Raw genomic sequence first — 13,125 nt, forward strand, 5'->3', positions numbered from 1 at the left:
AACCGAGATTTGCAATCATTATCTGTCAGGGTTTAAGGTAACCTGCAGCCACCAAAGCTCCTTAGGACAGAGACAAATGTCATCTGGATACTCTGCTATATATCCATGAATGAAAACCAATCACATGTTTTTGTATTATGATACAAGTTTAGAACAGGTGGATTGAACAGTTTTGAAAGGTCCAAGTCTCACTTATCTGTGAATATGGGGGCCAGAAATATGGGAAGTTAAGAATACTGAAAACGAGTAGAACACAGGAGCACTGCATTAGCGAGACAAACTCGGCTGGGACTTCATCATGCTACAGTGGTCCCTCAATTAGACACCTGCGGGGCCGGCCTTTGTCCACCAGGGGCCACTCCGGTAACGACATCATCAGCAATGAGATATTTCTGCTAGCACAGCACTCTCTTAATAAATACCACAAGACACATACCGAGCTGCTTTTCACGCTCCTCCCGTCGTTCTCTAGCGAGCCTTTGCCTTTCATCAACCTTCAGTACTAGTGATTCTGTAAAGAAAATACATGCAACTTAAAGACTTAAAAAAGTGAATATATTATTAGAATATCCCACGGATAAAGCTTGACTAAAGTATACTACCACAGGTCATGACACAAATACAACCTGCAACCTGAGTTACAATGTAGACACTGGAATCATGTCCAGTAGCTGCAATGTACATTGCTGATGACATTTAAATAATGTATGAAACTAACAAAATAAAGTGCCAAGAAACCAAGAAACAACACTTTTAAGGAACGCAACAAATATGAGAATGTGTTAATCCAGATGATGGTAATAAATCTGTTAAAGGAATACTATTATTAAGTCCTACAACATTCTAACCATTGTAGGTTAGAATTTGGAAAAACATACATTTACAGATTCAATTTAGTTATGGACAGACATCTAAATCATAACAACACAGGGCTTGAAACTTGCAGTAGCTCTGCACTCAGTCATGGTTTTCTGAACTTCCCATGTTTGGGTATATTATTGAAATGACCAGGTGACAGGAGAACAATCAGGCCCCTAGGACATCTGAACTGATGACACTTATTACAGCATAAATAAAATCACGCCTGTGTCTGTAGATTAACGAACAATTCAAACTGAATTGGGAATTCTAATCTCTTATTATCATCATCACCACTGCCTTAAATATATATTTTGTTTAGATGTTATTACACATAATATAGTGACAAACACTTCCTGGCAAAACACTGATGAACAGAAGTTATTCATGCAGCTATAAGGGAGGAATATTTTATATAACATCAAATCCCTGGATAATTTAAATATGTTTAATGGAAAGTAGTTCTGAAACCCAGGACTGGGTGTAGGGCTAGTGCGAGTATCAAGCCATGACATCATACAAAATGTAAAAAAAGGAGTAGAACACAGAACTGTTTTTGTTACCTTTCACTAAACTTATTTTTTAATGTTATAGTACCATGGCATGCACCTGTACAGTATCAGCCTATTTCTAGGAGTAATTTCAGGATAACCACAGGATTGATGATTGATGCAATCCTGGGTGACTTCTCACTGCTGTTCAATTCTCTAATAAAACATCCATGACTTTTCCTGGTGGGGTAAAAGTTATTACTTAAAATAAATACAGGTCAAAAGCTGTAGCAATTTCTCCTTTCAATGGAAAGCTAATGTAGGAGCAGGTGAATATACAAATGGAGGCACTGATACTGCTGCCAGATATGGAGATCAATAATGCCTGTGTTAAACCTTTATTTCCAGTGTTGTTGCTTTGTCCTGATGCAGCAGAAGTAGGACAACTGGATGCTTGAGTTTTCTTCTCATCTAGTTTAGCCTGAGCGTCACCTGCTTTAAAACAGAAAAGAATAAAAAGCATAAGAGAAAGGTAGGATTGTCTGCAAACGTAATATGGTATGCACAGCCAGGAAGTACTTGTATGTTACATGCTGTGCATACTTAGAAGCCCAGTATCAATTTAATGTGTGTGTGTGTGTGTATACACACACACACACACACACACACACACACACACACACACACACACACTAAACAGCTTTACTACTGAATCAACAATATATCTGCCCTGCACTCCCTTTCTCTTCAAAGCCACACAACCACTTTTAGTTAGATGATTCATAGAATCAATCAAAAGATCAAATTGTGACATCACAGACATGTTTTAAGAGACTGATACAATATTAAAACAATGGCACCATTTGCCCCTTGATAGTTTCATTCAGGTATAACTCTTCCCTGGACTGAATGACACACCATCTGGTGACATTGGGTACACATTGTAGTCCAGCTGGCTAGACAGGTTTGTTTACATTAAGTGAATCGGGGAAGTGATACGACACATCCTATCAATTTAGGGAGGACCAGAACTGAAACAAGGCTTCACACTCCATCAACTCCAGAAAGAGATTGCGGTTTCGGCTTTGCTTTGTCAACAGATTTAGCAGCGAGAGATCTAGAACACACAGAACGTCTGATAGAAAAGCTTAATCTACAAGACAACATAAGGTTAGTTAATCAATTTCAGAATCACTTGATTTAGCTCCACCTCTTTTTACTGGACCATGCCACCGAAACGAAATCAATAAATCATAAGACGGATACAGTAGACTGTCGGGTTACTGCATTTGATCACACTCTGACTGGGTCCTGCTTACATAAAAGAACTGAAATTAATAATTCAATAAAACAAATCATATGAGATTGCAGGTATGACTCATTTCAGGCACTTATTGTATACTGGAGTTTCCAATGATCACAAGCTGTTTAATGTCATCAGTTTAAATGTTAAACTAAAGGCTGCAGATGTAACAGTTCATTGGCTTCTCATACAAGTACATAATGCAGTGATCCACATTTGTGCCTTGTACAGATCAGGTAACATTTAACTAATAAACCTAACAGAAGCAGATTTTGACACGATAACATCTGTACAACCAATAAGGTTCTTATTTTCAAAAAGGGAAAAACACCACCCCTGTAAAATGCAAAATGTACAAACTGACATTATGCAGTATTCCACGATCACCCCCAAATTAATTAATTTAATCAACAACCCCACCTAAAAAATATCAACCAAGAATATAAATTGTACAAATTAACAAACTACAAGAACATAGTAGCTTTGTAAAACAATATATGTAATTAGGACTTGAAGTTTTAGGGTTATATTTTTGGATCACATGACATCCTTTTCAACTTATTTTGAACCGATTTGTTTCCTAATTAAACTTGAAAAAGCTGTTAAAGCAATGTCACTTGTTTTTACCTTCATATCTTGAATGAGCCAGATTCGCTTATTTTTATTTTTTATTTTTTTGCAGACAGACATGACAAATGATGTTAATTGCTCATCCAATTTTCATTCTTGCATTCTTTATCATTGCGCTTTTGTTATTTTCACTCATTTAACAGCTTGTCCTGACAGACTTTATTTTCAACATAAAATACCAAGAACAGACGTCCACCATTTTAAATTAATTTGTAGCAAAGAACAAAATATATATCTTAAAGCCAGTATTTAATTAGTAGTTTCTCTTTATTAGGACAGAGACAGTTTAACAACTATTAATGAAAATTTAAAAGGAAGGTAGAAATTTGTAAAATCAAAACCAGAAAGTTCAAGCCTTACTTATTACTACACTTACTTATAAAAAGGATTCCTGATTTATCCTAAGATATGTTACTATTATCTTTCATGAACTGTCAATTTAAAATAAATATGTAGAACGTTGGTGGTGGTATTTATCTCCAAAATCTACTGAACAGCTGTACTATTGTCAGCAGCTTGCTAAATATTACACAATGCATTTCAGTTTATTTTTGAAGCAGACTGGGAGAGTACCATACTTTTTCATTGTATTTCTCAATAGCCAATTCTGTTTTAATTGAAGGGCTATTCACCTAAATGTGTCATGCTTGTGCAGAAGAGATTTCCTTTTCATGCATCTGCTTAATCTAAGACACCAAGCTCGTGCATCCTTAAATGTGCAGCTTTGTGTGTGTTTCTTTTGCTTTAATATATCTCTTTATATTTTACAATTCCTGAAAATTAAAGGAGTTACCAGTGGCAAATGTTCAGTTCAGACTGTTGCAGTTTTTGCCTTCTGAAATACTAATTCTTCCAGTGAGATCAGTGACCTCAGTCTGTTGCAGATCATATCGTGCTGGGTCAGGTAAAATGCAGTAGATGCCCTTGACCAAATTATTGGCTGAGGAATAAGTGGAATTCCCTCATTGTCAGAAGGTCATCAAGGTCCAGATATGGTCATAATTTAGCTTTGTCCCAACATGCTCATAGAATTTAGTTTCAGGACAGCAGGAGGCTACTAAATAAAATTTTAATACCAACATTAGGCAATTCTTTGTAGTTTGTGTAATAACATCAATATAAAATAAATATTGTGGTCACTTTTCAATTATTAATAAGGCTGCATGTTAGGAGCTTTAGATTCACAAAGCTGGAGCCATGTAAGAAATATATTTTAAGAGGCTTCAGATTTGGGAATTCAAATCTCTTATCATCATCATCATCATCACTGCCTTAAATATCACTTCAGTAACACTTCCTGGCAAAACACTGATTGTGGTACTAATATTTAGTAGCATACTACAGTATATTTTACAATTGAGTGTTTAAATACAGACGTTTCCTAACACTAAGTTCTCTCTCATAGCATATGTTTTTATGACCTTATCTGGACCGTGATGACCTTCGGATTGTGATGATTTTAGGGTTTCATGCAGCATATCTTTATCCAGTGCTCAATGTTATATTGACTGCATTCCAAGTTAGTGCAACAAATAGTCCAGAGATATAAGTTTAAACCAAAAATGAACCCATTAAAAAAAAAAAAAAAAAAAAAAAAAAAAAAAAAACACGTACTTGGCTTTAAAAGAACATAATATGAGATCATTTTTGTTTAAAAGCTGTTTTTTATATGGCTGGTTTCATAAACCACTAATCTTGGGCTGCTGTTAGTATTTTTTTAGAAAACCTCTTGTGGGGATGGCATTTCTTTTGGAGCAATTCTCTAGTTTTAACCATGTAACTCGGGTCAATCAATACACATAGGGTCTGATATACAAAAGGTTTGCGCAGAGGTGTATGCATGTTGCAAATGGCCGTTGTGCCAAAATTGTGCCAAGTTGCCACAGTCCTTTTGCGCGTCACAATCCATTCTGCGCTGTGCAGAAATAAAATGTATGCATCGCGCAATATGGGGGGAGTGGCGGACAATATGCGTGATCCTGGTATATTCGAAGGTATGCGTCAAGCACAAAACCAGGTTTGTGACGCGCAGAGTAAGGATTGTAAAAGGACCGAGTTAACTCCGAGCACACTACCATTCCAGCACTGACTACAAAAAGGCAACAATGGGAAACGTGGGTAGCATGCAGCGTGTCCGTCGACATGTGGATGCGAATGATGCAAGGCACACCCAGCAATAGCAACCCCAACATAGGCGAAGATATGCTGAAAGGGTGCACCGGCCTCGGCACACAAGAGGAGCTTAGCAATGAGGAAATAGTGTCCAGGTATCGTCTCAACTCATCTATGCCACATGCTGCATGATGACGTGGTCAGAACAAACCTGCGCAGTCATGCCTTGTCTGAGCAATTCGTAGTGTCTGTCTGTAGATGTATCCTGGCTACCGGGACCTTCCAGAAGGTAGCAGGTGATACAGTGGGGATCACCCAGTCAGCCGTGTCCGCCACCTCGACCTGTTCATAACCGTGTTTCTGCGACATGCTGAGGAACATATTAAATTCCCCAGTACGAGAGCAAACAGTGAGGAGATAATGCAGGGTTTTTATGAGGTCGTGCACCTGCCTCGCGTGGTAGGTGCAATTGACTGCACCCATATTGCTATCCGGGCACCTGTTCCAGTTGTATTCGGAATAGTGGGAAATTTGAATAGTTATTCCATGCCATGTAAACAGGGTATTCCAAATGAATCCGTCTGTATTTTGGATACCAGAATTCCAGAAAACGTGATACCGAATACCCACTTAGTATTAGGATACTATTGGAATATTAGCCCTTCTAGACACCTTATTCAGAAAACCAGTTGTTTTTTTCTAGACACACAAGTCGTCGTTGTATAATCTATAAGACGATGGCTTGTGTGCCCAACAAAGCCTTTGCAAAAACTGTGCACAAATATATTAGTACTTGTATGACCCCCAACTGGTTGCTGACTATGCAGTATCTTCCTTTATTTATTTATTTATTTTTAAAAGTTTTTTTAGATCAAAGTTTTTTAGTAGATTATATATATATATATATATATATATATATATATATATATATATATATATATATATATATAGATAGATAGATAGATAGATAGATAGATAGATAGATAGATAGATAGATAGATAGATATAATTATTATCCTTGTAGTCACACTGAGATTAAAACCTCTTTTACAAGTAAGACCTAGCCATGCAGGTAGCAGCAAGTCAATCGGACAAGAACAAGAAGTACACAATAAAATACAATTAAGACACAGGCAAATCACATTTAAAACAATAATCAAAATACACAAAAGTAGTCAACTCTTTAAAACAATTACAACTCTCAGTCACAAAATCATGCAGTTTACTCTTAAATTGCAATAAAGATATCTGGGTCTGAAGCTTTAGTTTGGACTGGAACTCATTCCAGGACCATGGGGCATAATAAGCAAAGGCTCCTTTACCAGCCTCAGAATGCACATTTGGGATTTTAAAATGCAAAAAAGAATGATATCTGAGGCTATGGTTACTATGGTTAGCTATAAGGTATTTATTTAAATAAGTATATTCATATAATTGACATTGAACAGCCTTATATACCAGAATATACCAGTGCTTCAACCGACGTAAAGCCAAAGAAGTCCATCCTACCAAATCTTATAATATTCAATGAGTATTAAATCTTGTATTTGTAATGTACCTCAATGCTGCATGACATAGCGAGTCCAGTTTACCTAAAGCTGATGGTGATGCAAACCTATATACTGCATCACCATAGTCAATTTGCAGCAAAAACATACAAGCAATAAGCCTCATTTTTTTGTTTCCATAACATATAACATATTCATAGCATAGTGAGGTTAATAGCATATTCCCATGCCCAAGAGACGAATGTGGAAACATGCACTCACCTCTGTCCAGTACACTACCTTCCTTCTGTTCCTTTAATACGGTCCTATTAGTATATGTTAATGCATCGGTAATTAGAAACATGTGATGCAGATGTATTCTAGGTGAACATTCAATATGCACATAGCGCAATCAAATTTGAATTGAACAAAAGCCCTAATTCGTCTGAATATACCAATATCTGCGCTATAATTGCAATGTGCTAGTTCCAATAACTGCGCAATGCTGGCTAAAATAGTGTCAAAGTTGGGTACAATAGTACAAAGTGTTCTTCACTGCTCCACAGGCATATCGGCATCCAACGTGTACCATCAAAGTATAGAAATGAAGACTGAGAGGATGAAGAGGGGAGAGGGGTCCTGCCTGTTATCTTTGCTGTGTGTTGCCACACATCTGTAAATTAATTGTATACATACATCATAAACCCATCTTGTGGCCCATTGCTTTATTTAGCTATTCCATAGGTTGCTGTGCATTACGGGTGAGGGGTGGACAGCTGCAGTTAACGGTTTCCTAAAGTTAGACCGGTTATACGATCAACCAATCAAAAGACCTGTATTTTCTCTGCAGCAGTCCACTCATAAGTTAGCTGAGGTGGGACAGTTCTGTTAACTGTAATTTCTGGCCGTTTTAATGCAGCTGTCCAGTCTACTGAATGTCGATGTTGCTAACTGTACAGAGACTGTTCATTTATTGAGAAATCACAGTAGGCTACATAACATTTTATGAGCGTATTTATAATTAATTATTATTCTTACAAAAAAAATGGCATAACGAAAAAATCCATTCCGGCGACACTCAAAACCTTGCAAACTGGGCTTAATCATGATGTTCAAATGGGTGAGTAGAATGAATAACATAACCATGTCTGTGTATTGTGTATATAAAAATGTTTGGCTCATGTTTACTTTGCTGGTGAATGACCTTGTTACATTTACAAATCAGAGAGTGTGCTACCACGGTTAGACTTGGTCATGGCATGACTTATATATATATATATATATATATATATATATATATATATATATATATATATATATAATATATATATATAAAACAAAAAATCATTCAGGAAAAAAAAGACAGTATCCAAAGCCTTTTTTTTATTTTTTATTTTACTTCAAAAACAAACACAGCTATGTCGGATCAGCTGGCCTTTAAAGAAACCTATATAGTATTTCCTCATGATACAATATTGTCCGTATTCAATAAAACAGTGGTGTTATCAGTACATTAATTTGAAAACTTAGTGCCTAGCTATGGAGCCAACTGTGTATTTGAATGGTCGGTATGTATGTGTGCACGATATATTGTGTGGTCTCGTCTGCTTTCATAGCGGTACATACTGTGACAACACCAATGATAGCAGCTTGTCGCATTACCAGTGGTGACTGTCCATCATTCTGCATTCTCACTTGGCTGTTGTGTGCAGTTGCTATATTGGTAGTAAATGTGCAGATGGTTTTGCGAGGCACAAACAGATTTGCAAATTGCTCAAAAAACTGCTATATTCCAATGTCTCACAACTGCTTTGTGCCATTTTGGAATGTCTCTCATTTTATGCCAAAGCACTATTTACGAGGCACAAATTTAACGAGGGGATTGCGCGAAGATCGAAGATCGGGCCCATTCTGTACATCTCAATTACAATGTGTCCCGAGAGAGAGTAGCCTACAAACTAATATAGCTGAGATACAGAACTTCATAGCCAAGTCTGTCACACACTCTATATCACAAGGCTAGACAATCAGAATGTATGTACAAAACCCTTGTTCAAAATGCACACAAACAGTCAGGCAGGTTCCAGGTTCTGATGTATGAATCCAAAATCGAAATGCAAGTACATACTCAATTAAATAAAAATGTACTTCTCTGAAACACATCCATTGAGGGGCAAGCTAGACACCCTAACTATGCAGTTTTAGACACTGTACAGTATACCTAGGCTAAATAGGTCAAGTGGCACGGTTTATGAAGGACTGCATTTTAATGTACTTGAAGGATTGTAAATATCATACTGTAGCCTGCAAGACAAAACAGAGATATTAAAGAGGATAGTGAAAAATCTCAGCACTCTCTTAAGGTGCAATTTAATTACTTTGGAAGAAGTCCAATAGGTTCCTGCAATCTATTAATTGCAGAATATATTCATCCACTGGAGCGAAGAGTCTGTAAATCTGTCCCACAGCATATAGCAGAACACAAATGATTAAATCAAATTCTTAGAAGTTTTTTTTTTTTTTTTTTAAATGTATTTATTCATTCTTTAACCAGGAAAAAGCCCATTAAGACCGAGGCCTCTTTTATAATTGTCCTGGCAAGATGATCAGAAACAGACAGCAGTAATTTCCCATCCCTAAAAACAAGATAACTCTAAAAGACAACCTCATCTTACATTCATTTAAACAAGACTTTTCCATGAAAAAAAAAAAAAAAAAAACATTGGATGCAGTTGCATTCTCTCTGTGGCAGGTAAGCAACAACCTATTTAAAATCAATATAACTACAGATCCAAAACTAAAATGAAAGTATTATGCATACATTCAGGTTGAAATCAGGTATAAACTTTCCCCCCTTTTTCCCCTTTTTGGATGTTTGACAATATTTTTTACAAAAAAATGTAATCTTTTGGGGAAATCAGTAAATTAAGAGACAAAAGCAGCAACTTTCACCTTTAGCATGGCAGAAACAAGTACAAGTTTAGTTTCAGGTAATTTTGATCCTTCAACAATGACAGAATCATAAGAAGCACTCACCTCTACTATCCTGAACCTAAAGAAAGATAAACTCGACTTGATTGGCATGGAGTGACTTAAAGTGAATACTATCGTAATCAAATAATTCCGATAGGTGTACGTATTCAGTAAGAACCCCCTATAGTTCGAAATAATGTGCATTATAGAAATAAGTGGCTATTGCAATACAAGATATTGAGGTATATATAAGAGACACTGAGACAATTATCAGATACAATCTTTTATAAGAAATTAGATGGTGATCCAATGCTCTGTTTCAAGAGGGAGACTGATGAAATGATCATCCTACTCTGCCTGTTATCTAAACTTTATCAAAAATTGACAAATCTCTTGAAAATCCTCCGGGGCGACCGATTGTAGCGGGTATTGGATCACTTACTGAGAACATCTCGAGGTTTGTAGGTTACAACATAAAACTATTTGTTGAACAACTTCTCTCACATAAAGGACACTTCTCATGCTTTAAATACATTGACAGCTAAACCTTCTTTAGATACAGAAGATTGGTTTGTTACATTGGACGTCTCAAGCTTATATATTTGAATTAAGCGAATACTCCAAATGAGTTTTTTTAATCTAAAAGATGAGGGAGGGATAATCCACCAAGTGATTATATGACACAACTTGCCATATTGATACTATGTAAAAATTATTTTCAATTTAAACAGAATTACTATCTACAAATTCAAGGTACAGCTATGGGGTCAACTATGGCACCTAATTATACAAATTTGTTAATGGAAAGTTTGAAAATGACTATGTATGGAATAACAACCCTTTTAAATAGATAACATTTTCCTCATTTGGCATGGCACAGAAACAAATTTGGATTATTGTGTGGAGTTTCTTAATAGTTGTATTGAGAGTTTAAAAATTATTGTAACAAAGTAAGACAACTGTTAATTTTTTGGATGTAACTTTATTTAAAGAGGATGGTAAAATACATACTACCTTATTCAAGAAACCTACAGATAGAAATACATTACTGCTTGCTAACAGCTGTCACCCTGTTCCACTCAAAAGGGTGTTGCCATTAAGTCAATTATACCGGGTGCGGAGAATTTGTGACACAGAAGAGGATTTTGAAAGGAATGCCAATGAGATGATACAAAGATTTGGAATCAGATAATTGACAGCTTCTTTTCGAAATGCCCCCATTTCCTTATAAAAGAGGGCGCAACTTGAGAGACTCTTTGGTACGAGCAGATGATCTCCAGAGACATTCTTTCCCATTCCCCCTGGCCGTTTTTCATGTCAACAATGTGGTTCATGCAGTAATATATTGAAAACAATAACACTTGCACATCCAACTTCTGGAAAAAGATTTTCAATTAAAAATTGCATCACTTGTAATAGCACACGTTGTTTACTTATTATTATGTCCATGTGATAATGAGTATGTTGGTAAAACGCCTCGCCAACTGAAAGTTCGTCTTCACGAGCACAAAAGCTCAATACAACGCAAGGATCAAAAATCTCTGCTTGCTAAACATTTTGATGACTTTAAACATAATATACATTCCTTAAGATGTGTGGGTATTACAACGGGAATCTTTCTGGATACAAACCCTAAAAACATTGACACCTAATGGTATGAATGAAGAATTTGACTTAACTTCCTTTTTGGGTTAATTAACGTGAAAGATACAATACGCTGACGTTTTAAATCATTGTTGTGATCAATTATGTTTTTCCCTGAAATGATTTGATTGTTAATTGGACACAACCATGTAGACAGCTATATTAAGAGTGGCGATTGTTTGCTTTCTTTTAAACACTGAGGATGGCTATCTGTGAGTCAAAACACATCCTATTTTTGTTCTCTGTTTTTAACTAATAAATATGAATTAACTAGAACAATGTAACGTTGTATTTTTTTGTGTGCGGACCCGTACTTTTGCATCACTAGACTTTTTAGTGGATTTACGCAACAAACACATCCTGATTGAAGAGTTTGAACAAACAGCGTGAGGCAATAACTTTTTGGATAAACTCATCCTAACAAATACCTGCATGGTGACCCTGCTTTCAAACAGCATACTTCACTTCACTTTCTTTGCAGGCTGCATACAACTCACTTGTCTGCTTCTTCCAACTCCTATTTCTCTGCTCCTGGAAATAGCTGGAAAACAGCACCCAAAGAATATGGCCAATCCCAGCCACATGTTTCCATAGGGGCTACCCTCCCAAGCCCTGTAAGTCCAATATATAGTACCACAAATCTAATCTTAAAACAGTGGTTCTTAAATACAGTATCTAGTATAAACAGCAGAACTGGCAGACATACTTAAGTACAGAGACTGGTGCCTTTATATTTTTCAAGGACATTGTTTTTTCTGCCAGGGGTTGAACTGTAAGACACTGACCTTCTTCACTGTATGCTGCTTCAACCAGTTTTTTAATAAATAATGAAAATTTCTATGTGAACCTGTTTCTTGTTTGTCCAGACTTGAGGGACATCTTCTATTTGGAAATGCTGTCCTGCACCATTAAAAGCAGAGTTTAATTCAACCAATTCAAACTTCCTCCTTCCTTTTTTATATTAGGCCTTATAAGACAATATCATTCTTACTGGCAGGTTTATGCAAAATACATTCCAATTAATCATGCAAATCAGATTATACCAGTCAGTGAAGTATTGTATTAAAACAGGCATTGTTTGTATTGCACCTCAAACTGCTGTAATGTGCACAGTAGGCTACATACATTACGTTAGCCCTAAAGGCATAACCATTAATCTCAAAGCTCACTGTTTGGTGAATGGAAAGGGTACTGTTGTTCGTGTGGTAAACATTCATTGGAACAGCTCCTGCCACTGGGCCAAGATCAAAGGTCCATGAAACTATCTGGGGTACCAACTACTGTTTACATATTAGTCATACAAATATGGTATGGCAGTAGATGGTGGGGTTGTGCATCCCTATGATACCGACAAGTGTGTATTACATGACATGAAAAAATACGAAGGGATATAAAAGGCTAAAATGAGGGTGGGTTAGTTAGTACATGATATCCACATTTTCAATGGTTCAAGACATATTAGTAACATACAACTCATTCAAATACAACTTCAAAAATTACACAGGATATGCTTTCAGCCAGTAGATTTTGCTTTTTTTTCTCCAGAGGGAGGGGCTTATTCATGGCAGTGCCTGTATACACGAGCTTGTGTTTGGCAATGGTTAAGCACACAGCATTAGCAGTGTTT

The 13,125-nt window shown here is 36.4% G+C and overlaps 1 protein-coding gene across 12 annotated transcripts in view; it reads right to left on the bottom strand.

Annotated features, from left to right (window-relative positions):
• map7b (microtubule-associated protein 7b) overlaps window positions 1-13,125 on the bottom strand; it is a 66,544-nt gene that overhangs the window by 29,331 nt on the left and 24,088 nt on the right. For 10 of the 12 annotated variants that reach the window (XM_041252482.1, XM_041252481.1, XM_041252480.1 and 7 more), the window contains exons 2-3: window positions 1,746-1,844; window positions 437-511 (exon numbers count right to left, since the gene is read on the bottom strand). In XM_041252482.1, the coding sequence (XP_041108416.1) occupies window positions 437-511; window positions 1,746-1,844 (174 nt within the window). The remainder of the gene's footprint in view (window positions 1-436; window positions 512-1,745; window positions 1,845-13,125) is intronic. The other 2 variants (XM_041252475.1, XM_041252471.1) reach the window with 1 other exon arrangement.

The sequence above is a fragment of the Polyodon spathula genome, chromosome 6, assembly GCF_017654505.1.
Source record: "Polyodon spathula isolate WHYD16114869_AA chromosome 6, ASM1765450v1, whole genome shotgun sequence".
NCBI classification, from domain to species: Eukaryota; Metazoa; Chordata; class Actinopteri; order Acipenseriformes; family Polyodontidae; genus Polyodon; species Polyodon spathula.